General features: G+C 39.2%; 1 protein-coding gene across 1 annotated transcript in view; it reads left to right on the forward strand.

The window, feature by feature from the left end:
- The window catches only part of BPTF (bromodomain PHD finger transcription factor), a 150,196-nt gene that overhangs the window by 77,099 nt on the left and 50,796 nt on the right, over positions 1 to 22,301 (forward strand). The window contains 7 exon segments of the mRNA XM_032241187.1: positions 5,242 to 5,371; positions 6,145 to 6,283; positions 9,592 to 9,771; positions 11,092 to 13,402; positions 18,315 to 18,439; positions 19,637 to 19,765; positions 22,023 to 22,173. Coding sequence (XP_032097078.1) covers positions 5,242 to 5,371; positions 6,145 to 6,283; positions 9,592 to 9,771; positions 11,092 to 13,402; positions 18,315 to 18,439; positions 19,637 to 19,765; positions 22,023 to 22,173 — 3,165 coding nt within the window.

Genomic DNA, 22,301 nt, shown 5'->3' on the forward strand with positions numbered 1-22,301 from the left:
AGACCCTGTCTCAAAAATAATAAATAAAATTATTAACATTACATTTTAACATTTCCTAAATGTACCAGGAAATGCAATTTGCCAAGAGAAATAAAACATATAAATACTGACAAGATATAGACACAATTATTATATGCAGTTGATCTAATTAATTAACACATAATTTTTTTCCACGCTGAACTGCACCAAAACTATGGCCAAAATTTTTAAAAATTACAAACCCACAGGGACAAGCGGAGCAACAGAAAATATACCACCTATAAAATTGCAGAAGCATTAATGCAGGTGGACAAATGGCAGCCTACCTAAGGAAGCCAATCCCGAGTCAGTGGGGAAAACAAACCTCAGAAGCCCTAAAAGCAGGAAGTACAGAGCCAGCCACTTTGGATGCTTGGCTGTAGTAGACCTGTTTTATGCTGCAGTCCCGCCAGATACCTTGATTGTGGTGAGCCCTGTCTCTTCAGGGTTTGCTCATGATCTCACCCAGTGATTTTGCCAAAAGAGGTCTGTAAATTTTCCTGAAAGCTGAAGCCGGGCTGTGACCCAGAGACAAGTATATAGTTTCCTGGGAACCTTCTTAGATAGTAACAATATTGCTCTGTGCAGCTAGTTTTATACTTGATGCTGAGTTTTCAAAGGCCAAACTTTATACTATTTGGGATATACACACATAGGTTATAAAAGTATAAGGAAAAGCAAGGGAATGTTTAGCACAAAAATAATGATTGCCAGGGAGTAGGACAAGCATCTGATATATTGCTTGTAGATAAAGTTCTGTTTCATAACCTGGTTGCATTTTACATATTTTTAAAAATTATAATGAAACAAATGATTCCAGGAACAACGACAAAAACCTCAAACACCTGGGGGGGGTAGAGAGAGAGAGAGAGTGTGTGTGTGTGTGTGTGTGTATGTGTGTGTGTGTGTGTTGAGACAGTCTCACTCTTCCACCTAGGCTGGAGTGCGGTGGCGCCATCTCAGCTTACTGCCACCTCCACCTCTCAGGTTCAAGTAATTCTTCTGCCTCAGCCTCCCAAGTAGCTGGGATTACAGACAGTTGCTACCATGCCCGGCTAATTTTCGTATTTTTAGTAGAGACAGGGTTTTGCTGTGTTGGCCAGGGCTGGTCTCCAACTCCTGTCTTCAGGCAGTGATCCACCCTCCTTTACCTCCCAAAGTGCTGGGATTACAGGCATGAGCCACCACATTAGGCCAAATATAACAAGAAATATTCAAGGCCTTTGTAAAGCAATCTTTAGGCCAGGTGTGGTGGCACATGCCTATAATCCCAGCACTTTGGGGGGGGTGAGGCAGGAGGATTGCTTGACCAGCCTGGGCAATATAGGGAGACCCTGTCTCCACCAATAAAAAATAATAATAATTAATTAATTAAAAAATTAAAAAGCAATCTTTAAAGCTTAACTAAAGACATGAAAGACACTTTGCATTGTGAACAAGATTTTCCATCCTGGGGCAGGGGACACTTGACCAAAATGATACTAATATTTGATCTAGAAAAGTTAATGTGCAAGAATACTGAGCACAGTAGCTCACGCCTGTATTCCCAACATTTTGAGAGGTCGAGGAGGGAGGATCAACTTGAAGCGAGGAGTTTGAGACCAGCCTGGGCAATATAGCAAGACCCTGTCTCTACAAAAAAATAAAAATTGGCCAGGAGTGGTGGTGTGCAACTGTAATGCCGGCTACTTGGGAGGCTGAGCCCAGAAGTTGGAGGAGGATTGCTTGAGTCTGAGAGTTCAAGGCTGTGGTGAGCTGTGATTGCACCACTGCACTACATCCTGGGCAACAGCAAAACAACCTGTCTTTAAAAAAAAGAAAAAAAAAGTTAATGTGTAAGAATAACCAAAAGGGGGGGAAAAGATGTTAGTGGAAAAGGTACTAGATATGAGAGCACATTTTGGAGCTTCAGTAATTTGTTCTACAGAAAAAACAAATCAGTAGAGAATCTAAAAATAGACCTAAGTATGGGGCTTTAGCCATGGTAGCATTGCACATCACAAAGGGAAAGAGAGCATGTTTCGGAAAATATCACTTACATCTCTGCCTTAGCAAAAAATATTTAGATTGATGAAAAAATTTTTGAAACCCCAAAACCCTAAAAACAAAAGAAAACTTTAATAAGAAAGCGTGAATTAATTTATGTTTTTGTTGTGATACTTTCTTTTTAAACAGATAAAAAATCCAGATGCCATAGAGGAAAAAAGTGGATACATGTATTTAAAATTCTGAGTGGAAAAAATGTTATTATAATCAAACTCAAAAGACAGATGACAAACTGAGGAAAAACATTTGTACTACAAATGGAAAATTTTCTTAATTGACAAAGACCTTTTATAAATGAAAAGTACTAATAGTCTAATACAGACAAGACAAAGGATTTGAACAGGCATTTTGCAGAAAAATAAATATGAAAGGCCAGTAGACATAAAAAATGATTACTTCTCTCATAATTAAAAACAATGGGATAGTATTTTTTACCTCTGAGTTTGACTAATGGTTTTAGAAGTTCAGTACTAACTCAGCATAAGTGAAGGTAAAAGAACACAGGGTGGCTTTACGATGGATGGTAGTATGGAGCTATGATTGCACTGTTCTACAAAGCAGTTTGATACCATATCTGTCAGCATTTTAAGTGCAAGAACTTTTGGACCCAGCCATCTCACCACAGGAGGATATAGAGGGCTACTCCCCAGGTTTACCAAGAATTACATAAAATGTTGTTTGTTATGACTTTGACTGTGATAGCAAAACACCGCAAAACCCTGGGCACCATGGAGAGATTAGGAGTGGAGTTGAAGTTCAGTCCATTCTCCTGATCCGATTTAGTTGACCAAGGAGAAGTAGAAGGAAAATCTGCCACTGGCATACCCACCAGCGTGCTACTCTGGGATAGGTAGCAGATTAGCTATAAAATGGCCTAACTGGCCTTGCTTCCTCCGCAAAGAGAAGCCTTTGTATTTGGTGATAAAAGGGACCTGTTTGCCTCATAGACACCAAGAACATAACTGAGCATCCAGCCCAGCTGTGAGCTCCTGGGGTGCCACCGCACTAGAGTTCTTCAGACAGTGCTCCATTCCTGGCCTCTGTCAGCGAAAATGGCCCAGTTGCCATGCTGGACCTGGCCTTTCAGAGGTGTCTAGAAGCCAAGCCCACAAAATCTCCGTGAGAAATCCTACACGGTCTTCCTGGCACAATCACTCCCTACTTACTCTTGTAGCCTGAGACTGTCAGGTTATCCGCCATGCTGTGCCTCCAGAACTTGTTCTTCTCCTTAGTTCCAGGAGTGTTGGCAGAGGGATGGAATTTGAGTACGTTAGCTCCCAGTGAGGATCCACTCCCTTTCCCCTCCTCCCATCAGCTTATGAGAGACTATTAAGAGCCTTATGGAGAATGTTTGCTGCACCAGTTGTGTGCAGTGAATAGGCATGAGCTCTCAGCCTGGGGGAGACTGTATTCTGGGGCCCTACAATCACAAGGACACAAAGCCTTCTTAAAAGTTGGGAGGGAGAGAAGAAGCAGGGAGAGAGATGGGGAGTTTTTGGTGGGGTAAAAGGAGGTAAAAAGACTGAAATCCCCTCCCACGTCTTTTCGGCATCACTACCCCAAGTTAACAGAAGGTCTCTATTCTTTCCACAGAGCTGTACATGAGAAATTGGCTGCACCTGGTTAGGGTGTGATAAAAGCAGTTCTTTTGCCATTAGTGCTCTTAGAGACAAAAGCTCCTTTCTTTGTAGGTTTTGCTTCATGTCTCTGTTTATGAGAAATATTTTGATTTATTAAAATTGAATCTAATCACCTAAATGTAGAGCTTTGCCACAGGCCTGGTCTTTACTGGTAGGTGCAGTGATTTCCTTTCCTGCCTGAGGAAGAGTGATGCCTGTGTCTCATGATTTAGGTCAATATGGGTTGACCTTCCTCATCCTTCCTCTCTCCAAAGTTGGGGCCTTATGGGCCCTTTTGTCTGTGGATGTAAGAAACCTGATTTCTGTTAATAGACCCTGTGAACACTTTAAAATCCCCAGTGCTTGTGAGAATCAGAAATATTGGTGGATAAAATAAACGTTTTTGGATTCTTTGGTCTTTGTTTTTAGAAAGGAAAAAACTCTGGAAACAAAGTATTCTTTAACAGTAACCTGGTGTAATAAATTATATTACATGCAGTATTCATGCAGTGGCATATTTTTTAATTCCTTAAAAAGATCTGTGTATTTTGATAAGGAAAGATCTTCTAAAGTAATTATCTATTGTTTAAAAACTGTAGTTGAGGGCCAGGCGTGGTGGTTCATGCCTGTAATCCCAACACTTTGGGAGGCCAAGGCAGGTGGATCTCCTGAGGTAAGGGGTTCAAGACCAGCTTGACCAACATGGAGAAACCTGTTTCTACAAAAAATTACAAAATTAGCCAGGCGTGGTGGTGCATGCCTGTAATCCCAGCTACTTGGGAGGATGAGGCAGGAGAATTGCTTGAACCTGGGAGGCAGAGGTTGCAGTGAGCCAAGATCCCACCATTGCACTCCAGTCTGGGCAGCAAGAACAAAACTTCATCTAAAAAAAACAAAAACCGTAGTGGTGGGTTGACTATAAAATACATATATATGGCTGGGTACCCTGGCTCATGCCTGTAATCCCAGCACTTTGGGAGGCCAAGGTGGGTGGATCATGAGGTCAGGAGATGGAGACCATCCTGGCCAACATGGTGAAACCTTATCTCTACTAAAAATACAATAATTAGCCGGGCATGGTGGCACACGCCTGTAGTCCCAGCTACTCAGGAGGCTGAGCAAGGAAAATCACTTGAATCGAGGAGGCAGAGGCTGCAGTGAGCCGAGATTGCACCACTGCACTCCAGCCTGGGTGACAGAGCAAAACACTGTCTCAAGAAAAAAAAAAAAAAAAAAAAAAATTCATATGTGTGAATATATAATGGATTGTGTAAAGAGATACATAAATGTTGGTATATGCATGAAATGTTTTAGGAATAAATCATAATTGTTTCTTATGCGGAGGCATGGAAAGGATAGCATTTCTTGTTTTTGACTTTCTGTACCCTTTGCCTTTTCTTATTAAGGAATTGTACAACTAATTTCTGTCAGTTGTGGTTGTCTGTTTTGTAGGATTATAACCAAGTCTGCTTTGTCTTCCTAATTTTTCAGTATTGCATTTTATCTTTTCTGTTTATTCTTTTAGATTAACTTTGTCTTTCTATTCATGCACTCTTAGGTTACACCGGATGACATCAATTGAAAGAGAAGAAAAGGAGAAAGTCAAAAAAAAAGAGAAAAAACAGGAAGAGGAAGAAACAATGCAGCAAGCGACATGGGTCAAATACACATTTCCAGTGAAACACCAGGTAATTTTTATAACAACCCTTTAAAATAGTGTTAGCCATTTCTAAGACTTTTATTCTGAAACTTTGAATACTTAACTAATTTTATTTTACTTTTGGCATAGTCTTTTTATTTATTTTTTTTAGACAGAGTCTCGCTCTGTTGCCCACTAGAGTGCAGTGGCGCAATCTTGGCTCACTGCAGCCTCTGACTCCCAGGTTCAAATGATTTTCCTGCCTCTGCCTCCCGAGTAGCTGGGATAACAGGTGTGCACCACCACCCTTGGCTCATTTTTGTTTAGTAGAGACAGGTTTTCGCCATGTTGGCCAGGCAAGTCTTGAACTCCTGACCTCAGGTGATCCTGCTGCCTTGGTCTCCCAAAGTGCTAGGATTACAGGCGTGAGCCACTGCACTTGGTCTGCTTTTAACATGGTCTTTTAATTAATATATGAGGAATGAAGTACATCTTTCTGGCAAATTTATAAAGCACTGATTTATCTTAGTAGAATATATGCGGTTTATGAGGCCAGTTTAATTGTTATAAATTTAAAATTGTTACTGTAAAATTGTGTTAAATTTTACATGCTAAAAGGGAGTATTTTTTTAATCTTTATTCCCAGTGAAAATTAAATTGATTAGTAAATTTTTTTGTCCCGACTTGGAAAAACCTGGGAATGATTAGTAAATTATATTTGCCTGACTTTGACACTTGTTTGGTAAAAATGTATGAAACCACATGTGGTTTATAAGCATTGTCATTGTTATTGTTTAATCAAAATGTTTTCATTTACACCAGGTTTGGAAACAAAAAGGTGAAGAGTACAGAGTGACAGGATATGGTGGTTGGAGCTGGATTAGTAAAACTCACGTTTATAGGTTTGTTCCTAAATTGCCAGGCAATACTAATGTGAATTACAGAAAGCCATTAGAAGGAAGTAAGTAATTAAAATTACATTTCCTGCATAGTCATTTCTGCTTAATTTTTCTTATAAATTTGTAGTATATTGACTATATTTTAGATAAAAACATTTTTCTGAAATTTTTAATAGTATTGCAAAATTATCAGTGTAGTTTACAAAACCCCTAAAACTTTAAAAATTACCTTTATTCACAGGATTTTGATGTCTCCGATTTCCATTAAAGAAAGATCATAGAAAAAAAAAGAAAGTCCATAAAATGAAACTCGTTTACAAGAGACCTCAGCCGCCTGATTATCTTTTTTCAAAATCTTAAGTTCAGGCCAGGCAGCCACGCGCAGTGGTTTGTGCCTGTAATCCTAGCACTTTGGGAGGCCAAGGCGGATGGATCACTTGGAGATCAGGAGTTCTAGACTACCCTGGCCAACATGGCGAAACTCCATCTCTACTAAAAATACAAAAATTCTCTGGGTGTGCTGGCACTTACCAGTGATCCCAACTACCTAGGAGACTTGAGGAAAATCACTTGAACCCAGGAGGTAGAGGTTACAGTGAGCTGATACTGCACCACTGCACTCCGGCCTGAGTGACAGAACGAGACTGTCTGGAAAAAAAAAAAAAAAAAAAATTCACACCAGACACAGTGGCTTATACCTATAATCCTAGTGCTTTAGGAGGCTTAGGCAGGAGGATCACTTGAGGCCAGGAGTTCAAGGCCAGCCTGGGCAACATAGCAAGACCCCAACTCTACAAAAAGATTTAAAAAAAATTAGGCAGGCATGTGGTCCCAGCTACGTCGGGGGGGCTGAGGCAGTAGGATTGCTTGAGGCCAAGAGTTTGAGGCGTCAGTGAGCCATAATTTGCTGTTGCACTGTAGCCTGGATGACAGAGGAAAACTTTATCTCTTAAAAAAAAAAAAATCTTGGCCGGACGCGGTGGCTCAAGCCTGTAATCCCAGCACTTTGGGAGGCCGACGCGGGTGGATCACGAGGTCAAGAGATCGAGACCATCCTGGTCAACATGGTGAAACCCCGTCTCTACTAAAAATACAAAAAAATTAGCTAGGCATGGTGGCGCGTGCCTGTAATCCCAGCGACTCAGGAGGCTGGGGCAGGAGAATTGCCTGAACCCGGGAGGCGGAGGTTGCGGTGAGCCGAGATCACGCCATTGCACTCCAGCCTGGGTAACAAGAGCGAAACTCTGTCTCAAAAAAAAAAAAAAAAAAAAAATCTTAAATTCAGTATTAATTCACTTCTGAGTAGTCATGTATCTGGTAACCTTAGCATTGTTGCACATAGAGAAAACTGGAAAGAAAGTGATAGAGGCTTCCAAAACACTGTCCCATAAATGAGCTATTAATTTAGTTTTTACAACTGGCTAATGAGCTTTAGTATTTAGCATTACAGAACTGTATAGAGATGAATTGCTCTTTTAAGAGACCATGTGTTTTTAAACTCGTGTTAAATGAGCCAGTTATTTCATGAGGATGCTAGGTGACATAGTGAAGACCACATATACTGAAAGTGAGAGAACACTGGCAGAACTTACGCCTCTTTCTGTGATTCTTTTCTTCTCTCACCAGTATCCTGCTCTCGACAGGATTATGGTTTTTTTGTGTGTGTGCTGTCTTCCTTCAGGCAGATCTTTCTGGAAGAAATTACTGATTTAAATAAAAAATAGATTTTGTTTAATATCTATTTTCTCTCACCAGTATCCTGCTCTCAACAGGATTATGGTTTCTTTGTACTCTCTTCCCTTCAGCCAAACCTTTCTGGAAGATGAAAAATAGATATACCTTGCTAGGTCCTTGGGATGTTTAGGTTAAAGTGAAGAGAAGGTAAAGAATAGGAAAATGCAGGCCGGGCACGGTGGCTCAAGCCTGTAATCCCAGCACTTTGGGAAGCCGAGGCGGGTGGATCACGAGGTCAAGAGATCGAGACCATCCTGGTCAACATGGTGAAACCCCGTCTCTACTAAAAATACAAAAAATCAGCTGGGCATGGTGGTGCGTGCCTGTAATCCCAGCTACTCAGGAGGCTGAGGCAAGAGAATTGCCTGAACCCAGGAGGCGGAGGTTGCGGTGAGCCGAGATTGCGCCATTGCACTCCAGCCTGGGTAACATGAGTGAAACTCCGCCTCAAAAAAAAAAAAAAAAAAAAAAAGAATAGGAAAATGCCTTTAAGGCCAGGTGCCATGGCTCACACCTGTGATGGGATACCAAAGCTGGGAGGATCATTTGAGCCCAGGAGTTCAAGAAACAGCCTAGGCAACATGGCAGATCCCCATCTCTACAAAAAAATGCAAAAATTAGCTGGGCATGTTGGTACGAACCTTTATTCCCAGTTACTCAGGAGGCTGATGGAGGAGGATCACTTGAGCCCAGGAGTTCAAGGCTGCAGTAAGCTGAGATCACCCCACTGTGCTCCAGCATGGGTGACAGAGCAAAAAAAAGCCTTTAAAGCCCACCAAGAAAATTCATCTAGACAGTGTTCTGTTTTGGAAAGCTTGATTATTTATTTATTTATTTATTTTTTATTATGGGAAGTTTAAAACATATACAGATACGAAGAGAATAATGAACTCCCAAGCAACCATCATTCAGCTTCAACAATGATCAAAGTTTATCACCTTTTTTTTTAAAAGGTGGGATCTTGTTCTGTCACCCAGGCTGGAATGCAGTGGCGCAATCTCAGCTCACTGCAACCTCCATCTCCCAGGTTCAAGCAGTTCTCCTGCCTCAGCCTCCCAAATAGCTGGGATTACGAGCGCCCACCACTACACCCAGCTAATTTTTGTATTTTTAGTAGAGATGGGGTTTTACTATGTTGGCCAGGCTGGTCTCAAACTCCTGACCTCAGGTGAACCACCCACCTTGGCCCCTCAAAGTGCTGGAATTACAGGTGTGAGGCACTGCACTGGCCTGTGGTATTAATGTTTATCCTGTAGCTGTGTTACTGATAGATATAGATACAGGTATATAATTTTTTTTTTTTTTTAAGAGAGAGCCTTACTTTGTCACCCAAGCTGGAGTGCAGTGGCATGAGCCACCATACCTGTCTACCTCTTTTGTTGTTGTTGTTTTTTAATCCTGCAGTGTTTTAAAACAAATCCCAGAAATCATGGTTCACCAAAAGTGTTCACGATGTTTTCTGAAACATCTAAAATTCAGTCATTCTTATACTCAATAAGACCTTTGTCTTTTTTTTTTTAATGAAAAAATGAAATATAACTTGCTGGAAAATACTTGTTTATTTTCACTAAACTCGATATATTAAATTGCTAATACTGGAAATAACTTTAATTATCCTGTACATGGTTCTTTTTAGCCAAAAATAATATGGATGAAAATATGGATGAATCAGATAAAAGAAAATATTCACGAAGTCCAAAAAAAATAAAAACAGAGCCTGATTCTGAAAAAGATGAGGTAAAAGATTCAGATGCTGCAAAAGAAGCAGACCAAAGTGAAATGGATATCTCAAAGATAACTGAGAAGAAGGATCAAGGTAAGGAGAGTCAACTGTGGAGGGCAGCCTGGGGGTGATAAGAATGCACTGGATCAGGGTCCTACCACAGGAAAGGTACTGCACTGTGTTTTCTTGATAATAGCTTTATTACAACATAACTCATATCTCATGCAATTCACCCAGTTAAAGTGTAAATTCAGTGGTTTTTAGTATATTCACAAAGTTCAACCATTACCGTGTCAATCTTAGAACATTTTCATAACCTTCAAAAGAAGCCTCATTTATACCATTAGTTACTTCCCAGTCCCTCCGCAAAGTGCTGCCAGCTTACCAGTCTACTATGGATTTGCCTACTTTGGAGAGTCCATAGAAATGAAGTCAGACAATAGGTGGTCCTTTATGGCTGGCTTCATCCGCTCAGCATGTTTTCAAGGTTCATCCATGTTGTAGCATGTATCAGTACTTTCTTTTTATTGCTGAATAATATTCCATTTTATGGATATGCTACATTCTGTTATCCATTCATGAGTTGATGGACACTGGGCTTTTTCCTCTTTTGGCTATTATGAATAGTGCGGCTCTGAACATTCATGCAGAAGTTTTTTGTGGCCATGTGTTTTCACTTCTCTTGGAGATATACCTAGGAATGGAATTACGGGATCATATGGTACCTCTGTTTAACCTTTTGAGGAACCACATTGTCTCTTGTAAAAAACTAGATAAGCTGGATAATGCATGTGGCTAGAGATATAACTGTAAAAGCCTATGCAAAATATTACGTGCAGGTACTGTAGTGTGCAGTAGCCTGCCGCATACTAAGTAATTTTTCATTATGACATTCCATTGTTTTTAGATACTAAGAATCAGAATATCTAAATATTTGGAGGCTGTGTGTTTCATAAAGTTCAACACTATCCATTGACCAGGAACTTTGACATATATATTTATGTTTAAGCTCTAGAGAGAAAATGAGAAAAATAGGTACTTTAAAATATATTTTTGGCTGGGCACAGTGGCTCATACCTGTAATCCCAGCACTTTGGGAGGTTGAGGCAGGCAGATCACCTGAGGTCAGGAGTTGAAGACCATCCTGGCCAACATGGTGAAACCCTGTCTCTACTGAAAATATAAAAATTAGTTAGGCATGTGCCACCATGCCTGTAATCCCAGCTCCTTGGCAGGCTGAGGCAGAAGAATTGCTTGAACCTGGGAGGCAGAGCTCACTAGCTGAGATCATGCCACTGCACTCCAGCCTGGGTGACAGAGTGAGACTGTCTCAAAAAAAAAGGAAAAAAAAAAATTATAAATTCCTGCTTTCAGAGTAAAAAATACATTTATATAAATGTCTTTGTTTCACAGATGTGAAGGAGCTTTTAGATTCTGAAAGTGATAAGCCCTGCAAGGAAGAACCAATGGAAATAGACGATGATGTGAAAACAGAGTCACATGTAAATTGTCAGGAGAGTTCTCAAGTAGATGTGGTCAATGTTAGTGAGGGTTTTCATCTAAGGACTAGTTACAAAAAGAAAACAAAATCATCCAAACTAGATGGACTTCTTGAAAGGAGAATTAAACAGTTTACACTGGAAGAGAAACAGCGCCTCGAAAAAATCAAGTTGGAGGGTGGAATTAAGGGTATGGGAAAGACTTCTATAAATTCTTCAAAAAATCTCTCTGAATCACCAATAATAACAAAAGCAAAAGAAGGGTGTCAGAGTGACTCTATGAGACAAGAACAGAGCCCCAATGCAAGTAATGATCAGCCTGAGGACTTGATTCAGGGATGTTCAGAAAGTGATTCCTCAGTTCTTGGAATGAATGATCCTAGTCATACCACAAACAAACTTTATCCAAAAGATCAAGTGTTAGATAATGTCTCCATTCGGAGCCCAGAAACAAACTGTCAAAAACAAAATTCCATTGAAAATGACATAGAAGAAAATGTCTCTGAACCTGCTAGTGAAGGCCAGGAACCCAGTAAGAGTAAAACAAAGGGAAATGATTTTTTCATTGACGACTCTAAACTAGTCAATGCAGATGATATTGGTACTTTGATCTATAAGAACAAAAAAACGCTCATACAAGAGGAAAATGACACCATTGTTTCTTCTTCCAAGAGTGCTTTACATTCATCAGTGCCTAAAAGTACCAATGACAGAGATGCCACGCCTCTGTCAAAAGCAGTGGACTTTGAAGGAAAACTGGGATGTGACTCTGAATATAATAGCACTTTGGAAAATAGTTCTGATACTGTGTCTATTCACGATAGCAGTGAAGAAGATATGATTGTTCAGAATAGCAATGAAAGTATTTCTGAACAGTTCAGAACTCAAGAACAAGGTGTTGAAGGCCTGGAGCCATTAAAATGTGAACTGGTTTCTGATAAGTCCACTGGAAACTGTGAGGACAGGCTGCCGGGTAAGGTAACTGAAGCAAATGGTAAAAAATCAAGTCAGCAGAGGAAGTTAGAGGAGAAACCAGTTAATAAATATAGTGATCAAATAAATCTAAAAAATACCATTGACAAAAAGAATAATGAAAATGGAGAGTCTAAAAAGAAAGGACAGAGAACAAGTACATTTCAAATAAATGGAAAAGATAATAAACCCAAAATGTATTTGAAAGGTGAATGCTTGAAAGAAATTTCTGAGAGTAAAGTAGTAAGTGTTAATGTTGAACCAAAGGTTAATAATATAAATAAAATAATCCCTGAAAATGATATTAAATCATTGACTGTTAAAGAATCTGCTGTAAAGCCATTCATTAATGGTGATATCATCATGGAAGATTTTACTGAAAAAAACAGCTCCGAAACAAAGTCACATTTACTAGGTTCGTCAGATGCTGAAGGTGACTACCGACATAGCCTTGAGACCCTGCCATCAACCAAAGAGTCTGACAGTTCACAGACGACCACACCTTCACCATCTTGTCCAGAAAGCAATTCAATTAATCAGGTAGAAGATATGGAAATAGAAACTTCAGAAGTTAAGAAAGTTACTTCATCACCTATTACTTCTGGAGAGGAATCTAATCTCAGTAATGATTTTATTGATGAAAATGGTCTGCCCAGCAACAAAAATGAAAATGTCAATGGAGAATCTAAAAGAAAAACTGTCATCACAGAAGTCACCACGATGACATCCACAGTGGCTACAGAATCAAAAACTGTGATCAAGGTAGAAAAAGGCGATAAGCAAACTGTGGTCTCTTCCACAGAAAACTGTGCCAAATCCACCGTCACAACCACCACTACCACAGTAACCAAGCTTTCCACACCCTCCACAGGCAGCAGTGTGGACATCATCTCTGTAAAGGAACAAAGCAAAATCGTGGTCACCACGACAGTGACAGACTCCCTGACCACCACGGGAGGCACACTGGTTACATCTATGACTGTGAGCAAAGAGTATTCCACACGAGACAAAGTGAAACTGATGAAATTTTCAAGACCAAAGAAGACTCGTTCAGGTACAGCTCTGCCATCCTATAGAAAATTTGTTACCAAGAGCAGCAAGAAGAGCATTTTTGTTTTGCCTAATGATGACCTAAAAAAGTTGGCCCGAAAAGGAGGAATCCGAGAAGTCCCTTATTTTAATTACAATGCAAAACCTGCTTTGGATATATGGCCATATCCTTCTCCTAGACCAACCTTTGGTATCACGTGGAGGTATGTACTTTAAAATGTATTTGGGGGAGGGAGAAAATTTTAAAAAGAGTTATCTCAAAAGAATGTCTCATTTTTTAAAAATGAGACAATAGAGATAGGAAGCATATATTAATGGCCAAAGTAGTAATGGAAACAGGTTACAAAAAGCTTCAAAATTGGCCATCTGGTATGTACTAAAGTTTACTTAGGGAAAAATATTTAAAGACTTAAAATTTGAGGGAATCTTTTAAAATGAAATTCAGTTATAACTTTCGTAAGACAGAAGGAACATGTCAGACACGATTGTTTTTGTGGTCTAATTTTCTGAGTTACTGCTCTGGGAAGAAGATAATCACAGAATTGGATAAACACCAACTTTCTGGAGTGTTTGTATTCTGTTTTTATTAGGTAATTTGTAAAAAATAAGACAAAGAAATATGACAGTAAATTTCATAAAGCTTATAATGTGAAAACCTTCCTAATGTAATTTATTTGCATGATAAACATTTGTTTTGGAGTTCTGTTATTTATGTATGAATAGGTAGTCTCTAAGATTCCTTAGAAATTATTTTAAACCCAGAAATAGTCCTAATTTAAACTTTTCTGGGCACTTTAGGTTTAGGGGATGAGTCCTAAATAGATAGTGTTGGCAGTTGTAAAAATCATGTAGTATTATATTGGGAAGGATCTTAGAAATTCTTATCTTTTGTGGATGTACAGTAATTTGCCTCTGGCTGCAGAGACACAGGAATAGTGCCGGGTTTTCCTAAATCCCAGTCTAGTGCTTTATCTGCTATATCACATTTCACTTATTTGTCTTTGCTTTCTCCTTTTTCATGTCCTTGTCTTTATCTTTTCACCCCTGTAATTGAGAAGGATGGAACATAAACATTGAAAACATGAGAGTTTTCAGAACACCTTTAGAAATCAGAATCAGTCATAGTTGTAGTTAGATTTTACTAGGTTCCTCAAATTATTATGTCAGCGAGTTACTGAGCCGTTTTCATTTCTCTTTAGGCTTCATTTTTGTGTGTCTTTTAATATGTTTCCAGTTTCTTTAAAAATCACACTTTTTTGGTTTCCTTTATATTACAATCAGCTAGTATTAGGGAAAAAATGTAAGTATTCTCTATAAAGGAATTTATTAATACAACCAGTCATAGTTTGTTTGACCAAGTTTTTTATAACTCATCTTTTGATTTGAAATAAAATATCATCACTCCATTACACATTCAATAGAGACAGCTGAAAAGTACAATTTCTCTGCAGGGCCTGCAATGAAGGATTTGCAGAATCCTGCAGGGAATCAAGGAACTCTTCATTACAATTCATGGATTTATAGGATTACTCTGCACTTTTCTGCTTTCTTCATTGAGAGCGGTCCCAAAATGTATCCTTGACTGTCCTGCAGGTAACTTCTTTCCCACTGGAAAAGTTACTATGTACTACAGATACTTTAATTAAAGTGACCTTGCAGTTGTGGAGGCAGATCATTCTGTTCTTTGTATTCTGAAATGGAGGAGGGTAGGCTCAACTGGGAAGCACTCTTCTCTGAACTCTCCAGGAGAGTTAGGTGCTGGTCCTGATCAAGTGTTGTTCAGGGCCCTGTTGTGCACAGCTGAATATCAGGAGCCTCGTATTACCGTGTCTTAATATGCACTGTGGCACAGTTTGTATTACTTGATTTCTCATTTTTTAATGGAAGGAAATACCTTCCATTAAACATTTTACATTTTAAACCAATACTGCCTTCAAATGTATGCCAACATCTTAATTTGCTGAAACAAATTTGAGAGAAGCATAATCCTTTCTGTCTAATGAAGGCATGGATAAATATGTAAATTGATCATGACTTTAGAATGCATTTTTAAAAAGCAGATTGCTATAAAAAGCCATGCACGTGAAATGCATTTTTATACTAACACTTGAATAGAATACATCTGATGGTTAGGAGTTAAGAATGCCAAAGGTGCATGTATAATCTTTATTATTAATGTTAAGGCTGAGCAATATTGGAAAACTTGTCTCAATAGGGCCTCTTTTTCCCTCCACACTATGCATTCCCTTGTCCCCGTCCTCCCAGGCCCTGATTCTGTGCTTCATTATCATGTTGAACTGGTAGTTGTCCAGTGCTGCCAGAAAGATCCTCCTAAAATGCCCCTCTATCCTGTGAATAGTCTGACCGAGCTAAAGGACTTGCTAACTACTGCAGCAAGGACTGGGGAAAGCATTTGTCACCTGTAGATCACATTCATGGAAAGTACTTCCCTTTACAACCCATCCAGTACTGGATAAATCTTAGAGTACTTAATATACATACCCTTTAATGCTCTTCTTTAATCTTTCAATTTGGTACTGTGCATTCTGGCTTCTGCCTTTCTCTCTCATGCCACCTTCATCTCTTTCTGTACCTCCAGACCCTTTCCCTTCAGCCATAAAACACTGGATGTGGTTTCTGGGAAGAAATGTGTACTCCTGCAGACTTTCCTCTGTAGCATATGTGTGCCCCTTGCCTTTGATCAGCACCCCCATGCTCTTAACTTGTCCTTTGAGACTTCAGCAAAGCTCTGTTCTCCATTCCTAAGCCAACTCAGATGTCCCTCCCTTGTCCTTTCTTCTCTTACAGCTCCTTGAGAACACAGATTCTAGTTCACCTCTCTGTCCCCAGCTCCTTTTACATAGTCTAACACGTAGAAGATGCTCAAGTGTTTTTTGAATAAATGCTTGAATGAGCAGACTGATCATGCATGTGCTGTGTTCCTCCCCAGTGTTATTTTCATTTTAAAATAAAGATACTTTAAAGTCATTGTTTGACCATAGAGAATGAGGATGAACTTTTCCTTTCAAATATATTTTTTTTTCTCCTATGATACTAAAGATCCCTAGGAATTACTATGGGGGTGTGGTTTGAAACTGACAGACACTTACCCCTCTTGGGCCATCCCTGCACTAGTTAATATTTCCTCTCTGATTTCCTCTTGACCTACTCTGTCCAAGTCAGAGGATTCATAGTGCAGTAACACAATGGACAAAATAACGGTGTCACAAGTAGATACGGGAAGTTAAGAAGCTGCAGCAACTTTTTGGCTAGAGCTTTCCCTTTCTCACAGTGTTCATTTTTCCAACTAAATGCTATTGATAGAAAGCATTGCATTTCATGCCAGGCACAGTGGCTCACACCTGTAATCCCGGCATTTTGGGAGGCCGAGGCAGGCAGATCACCTGAGGTCAGGAGTTCAAGACCAGCCTGGCCAAGGTGGTGAAACCCTGTCTATACTAAAAATGCAAAAATTAGCCAGGAGTGGGGTGTGGGTGCCTATAATCCCAGCTACGTGGAGGCTGAGGCAGGAGAATCACTTGAACCTGGTAGGCAGAGGTTGCAGTGAGCCAAGATCACTCCACTGCACTCCAGCCTGGGCGACAGAGCAATACTGTCTCCAAAAAAAAAAAAAAAAAAGCATTGCCTTTCACATGCAGAGTTGTTTGTTTGAGATTTACCTTCCACCTCTGTTAGAGGAGGAAATTATTTTTTTTATATGCTTGGTCTACACCATAATCAACCACTAAGTTCATTTAAGTAGTGTGAAAATGCCAACAAAGTATTCAGTCACACAAAGATACAGTGAATTCCATTTTAGGACATGATATTTAATGCAGTTGATTGAATTTATTTTGAAATATGTTTTTAGTATTTTTTAAGAATGTCTAAAAATTTCTTTTTTTTTTTTTAAGACGGGGTTTCACCATATTGGTCAGGCTGGTCTTGAACTCCTGACCTCAGATGATCCACCCACCTCAGCCTCCCAAAGAGCTGGGATTACAGGCGTGAGCCACTGCGCCCGGTTTGTCTAAAATTTTTAATAACTCCACACACAATGTTTAGAAACAGACATGAACACAGATTTGTCTCTTAATAAGTAACTACTATGATATTATCCTTTTTCTAATATTATTCATTGTAGAATTTAAAAACTACACTTCTAATGCTCTTAAAGTTTTTATTAGTATTAGTATTATTCATCTTTCAGTCATTCATGTTTTAAAGAACCATCATTTGGATGTAAAAATTTTTTGTCTATTTGGAAAGGTCTTACTAGATTAGTAAGATGCTTTTGGTTTCATTTTATTCTTTTTTTTTTTTTTTTTTTTTTTTTTTTACAGGGGGTTTTGCTTTTTTCACCCAGGTTGGAGTGCAGTGGAATGCGGTGGCATGATCTCAGCTCACTGCAACCTCTGCATCCTGGGTTCAAGTGATTCTCCTGCCTCAGTCTCCCAAGTATCTGGGATTACAGGCGTGCATCACCATGCCGGGCTAATTTCTATATTTTTAGTAGAGATAGAGTTTTGCCATATTGGTCAAGTTGGTCTCAAACTCCTGACCTCTCAGCTGGTCCGCTTGCCTCGGCTTCCCAAAGTGCCAGAATTACAGGGGTGAGCCACTGTGCCCATCCTCATTTTATTCTTTTAGAAAATTTAAACATTTTCAGGTTTTTTGTTTTAGTGAAAGTTACTCAAGATTTTTCCTTCCAAACTCCTTATCACCTTTAATAACAGTTATTTATTTCTCTATATTTGGTCTTCTTCAAAATTTTTCTAACGGATATTTTGAAATTAGGTAAATCTTCATGATTTTACAACCTTACAATGAAATATACTCTAAAATGAGTATATTTATATAAATATATATATTTATATGGCATTAAAGTGAATATAAGTCCTTTTTTAAAAAAATTGAGGTACACATTATTCTTATGAACAAAATTTTTCTTTTAAAGGACACATAATACCAAAGTCTTGCAAAACCATGCTATAAATACTGAAGTCATAATGAGGACAAGAAACACAGCCCTTCAGTTTAGTAGAGTGAATGTGAATGTGTATGTGTATATATACATATAGATATATGTATGGATTTCTTTGGTTTTCCTTTCAGGTATAGACTTCAGACTGTAAAGTCCTTAGCTGGAGTGAGCCTGATGTTACGGTTACTGTGGGCGAGCTTAAGATGGGATGATATGGCAGCCAAGGCTCCTCCAGGAGGAGGGACTACACGGACAGGTAAGGGGGGGTAGTTATTTTCTAAATTAAGTTTAAAAGCTAAAATCACTTGCTTGTTCATTTAATTTTAAGCATCTCTGTTTTCTTATTAAATGCTTATATTTTTAAAATACAGCTTTGGCCATGTGTGGTGGCTCTCACCTGTAATCCTAGCACTTTGGGAGGCCAAAGCAGGAGGATCACTTTGGCCAGGAGTTTGTGACTAGCTTGGGCAACATAATGAGACATTGTCTCTACAAAAATCTAATTAAAAAAGTAAAAAGTCAACCAGGGCCGGGCGCGGTGGCTCAAGCCTGTAATCCCAGCACTTTGGGAGGCTGAGGCGGGTGGATCACGAGGTCAAGAGATCAAGACCATCCTGGTCAACATGGTGAAACCCCGTCTCTACTAAAAATACAAAAAATTAGCTGGGCATGGTGGCACGTGCCTGTAATCCCAGCTACTCAGGAGGCTGAGGCGGGAGAATTGCCTGAACCCGGGAGTCGGAGGTTGCGGTGAGCCAAGATCGTGCCATTGCACTCCAGCCTGGGTAACAAGAGCGAAACTCAGTCCCAAAAAAAAAAAAAAAAAGTCAACCAGGCCTGGTGACAGGTGTCTTTAGTCCCTGCCACACATGGGAGTCTGGGGCCAGGAGGATTGCTTGAGCCAGGAATTCAAGGTTGCAGTGACTGTGGGCCACCAATGTAACTCCAGCATGGACAACAGAGCAAAACCCTGTCTCTAAAAAAAAATTTTTTTTTCAAATATGGCTTTGCTAAAGTTTGGCACATGCTATAAAATCCCTGGGGCTGGAAGGGAAAGTTCAGATTATAAAGTGCGTTACTTATGTGTGAACCAGTCTACATTTTTTAAAAGATATTCATTATTGTTTAATTAAAAATTTTAACTAATCCTTCTGGAGCCTTGTTGTTGCTGCTTCTGTCCTAGGCTTTTTATTATTTTGATTGAGTTTTGCCACCAGGAGCTCAGCTATACCTAGCAGCATTTTGTTTCGTTTAGAAATTTGCAGTGAGGAAGAAGCATGGTATTATTGCAGTCTGGCAGTGATCCTGTTAAATGTTAATGATCCTATTAATCAGTCAAATGTTTCCTAAAGTTTATTTCATGTGTGTCTCTTTTTGAAAGCACCAGATGTACCTTTTTAGTCTCTGAGTATTTCAGTTGGTTTTTAATACTGTGTGAATTAAATTACCATAGAAACATCTGAATCTGAAATTACAACAACAGAAATAATTAAGAGGAGAGATGTTGGTCCTTATGGCATTCGATCTGAATATTGTATTAGGAAAATCATTTGTCCCATTGGAGTTCCAGAAACACCAAAAGGTAAGGAATAGAAAGAATTCTGTTCTTTCATTATTAACCTGTTAGCCATGTATTTTATTGAAATTTGATTATTTTTTCTTCTCTCCATTCAACTTTTTAAAAATACATTTTTTACAACCCAAATTTTGAAAATGATATTTAAGTAGTAAACATATCAAGATTCTATTAGACACACAGTGATGCCTGTAAGACTTGTTCCCAAGCACAGCAGAGAGCTATAATAAAACTCTTGTAATTAAGGTGGGAGGCATTGATTGATACCAGACCAGCAGCTCCTAGAGAGCAGCCATCTCATCTGTCTGGTTAGTGGAAGTCCTGGCAACTAGTACTGAGTCTGACATGTAAGTGGTCAATAAAGGTTTCTTAAGGATTAAAACTATTGTGAAATACTTCAATAGTCAAGGTAGAAATAATCTAAGAGGCATAAAGAGTTACTCAAGAAATATTTATCTTGCACCAATACGGTAGGCACTGGGTGGCAAATACATAGAAAAATGAGACTTGGCCCCTAATCTCAAGGAAGCAAAGAAAAGCTTTTATGGTATTGTAATATCATTGTTACATGTGTTGCAATAAGATAAGAGAGTAATATTGGAAAAGAAGCAAGATTAACATTATTTTGTAGGTAATTATGAATGTCTGCTTAGAAAATTAATGCGAATTAAAAGTATTAGCCCTAAAAGGAGTTCAGTGTAGTATCCAAATTGAAAATATATAAACTCCATTTTATTTTATATAAACAATAAAAATATTTAGGTAAAAGACCTAGTAAGAAATGTATAAAAATTATACATTTTATACATCTCTTCAAAAATTACAAAAATATTGGTACCAGTGCACTCCTGTAATCCCAGCTACTCAGGAAACTGAGGCCTGAGAATCACTTGACCTGGAAGGTGGAGGTTGCAGTGAGCTGAGATCGCACCACTGCACTCCAGCCTGGGCAACAGTGAGCTGTGTCGAATGAATGAATGAATGAATGAATGAATGAATGAATGAATGAAATGTCCTTAGTTAGAAACATAGTGTTTTTATAAAAGTCGTTCTCCCCAAATATATACATTTAATTTTTGAAGCTTGATTAAATTAACTTGGGAGTTCTTAGAGAATAAATGAGAATAAACTTTTTGAAAAGAGCACCAATGAAACAACACCTGTTCCTAGTGGATGATAAATTTTAGCTTAATTAAAACAGTGGCCAAGCACGGTGGCTCATGCCTGTAATCACAGCACTTTGGGAGGCTGAGGCGGGTAGGTCATTTGAGATCAGGAGTTAGAGACCATCTGGCCAACATGGTGAAACCCCATCTCTACTAAAAATACAAAAATTACCCAGACATGGTGGTACATGACTGTAGTCCCAGCTACTCGGGAAGCTGAGGCACGAGAATCAGTAAGCCCAGTACGGGAAGATTGCAGTGAGCTAAGATCACACCACTGCACTCCAGCCTGGTCAACAGCGTGAGATTCTATCTCATAAAACAAAACACAAGGTTGTCTTGGCACAGAAAGAGCTCTGTTGATGGGCAGAGACACAGATGGGAAATGTACCTACCTGACAGACCTTCAGTCTCCTTGACCCCACAGCCTTTCATGCAAACCACTGCAGTCCCCTGAAATCACTTTTCTTTGGCTTATATCACTTGGTACAATTCAGGTCCTACTACCATTTCCAATTCCTTCTGCTGCTTCCTTGTGATTGAATATATTCCTACTTTTCATTTTTTAAATCTTGTTATGAGGAGATTGTATCTGTTCTTAGGTTTCAGCTCTCCATTTTATATTGGTACCTCTCAAATCCCCCTTCTCTGTGCGGTGATAGGGAAATGCCCAGGTGTGAGAAGGACATACGAGGCTTTTGTAGGAAGTTGTATTCGTGGTGGGGTCTGAAGGATGAATTGACATTAGTCCGACGATGGGGCAGGGGCTAGGAATAGTGCTTCAGGTGGAGGAAACAGGTTGGATGAAGGCTTATAAGCCTTTTATTTCAGAGGTCAGCAAACTGCAGCCATGAGGCTTGGCCTACCCTGCTTTTACTAATGAAATTTGATAGGCACACAGCCACATTTTAGTCACTTACGTATTGTCTTTGGCTGCTTTTGTGATACAAAGGCACAGCTAAGTAGCTGCAGCAGAGACCATCTAGCCCTTTAAGAAGAAAAGTTTGCCAACCACTACTTTTCATGATCGAAGATGCCAGAAGGACTTTAATTTTAGAAGCAATATTGCTTAAAATATTCTGATTTCCTTTCCAAAGAAACGCCTACACCTCAGAGGAAAGGCCTCCGATCAAGTGCACTGCGGCCAAAGAGACCAGAAACGCCCAAGCAAACTGGCCCTGTTATTATCGAAACCTGGGTAGCAGAAGAAGAGTTGGAATTGTGGGAGATCAGGGCATTTGCTGAGAGGTAAGGAAACGGTTAATATACCTGGTCAGCTATTTGAAGATTTTATCACTTCAGAATCAAGAAATTATTTTGTGTGTGTGTGTGTGTGTGTGTGTGTGTATATATATATATACACACACACACACACA

This window comes from Sapajus apella, unplaced genomic scaffold, assembly GCF_009761245.1.
Source record: "Sapajus apella isolate SASKATOON/1434 unplaced genomic scaffold, GSC_monkey_1.0 scaffold48, whole genome shotgun sequence".
NCBI lineage: Eukaryota > Metazoa > Chordata > Mammalia > Primates > Cebidae > Sapajus > Sapajus apella.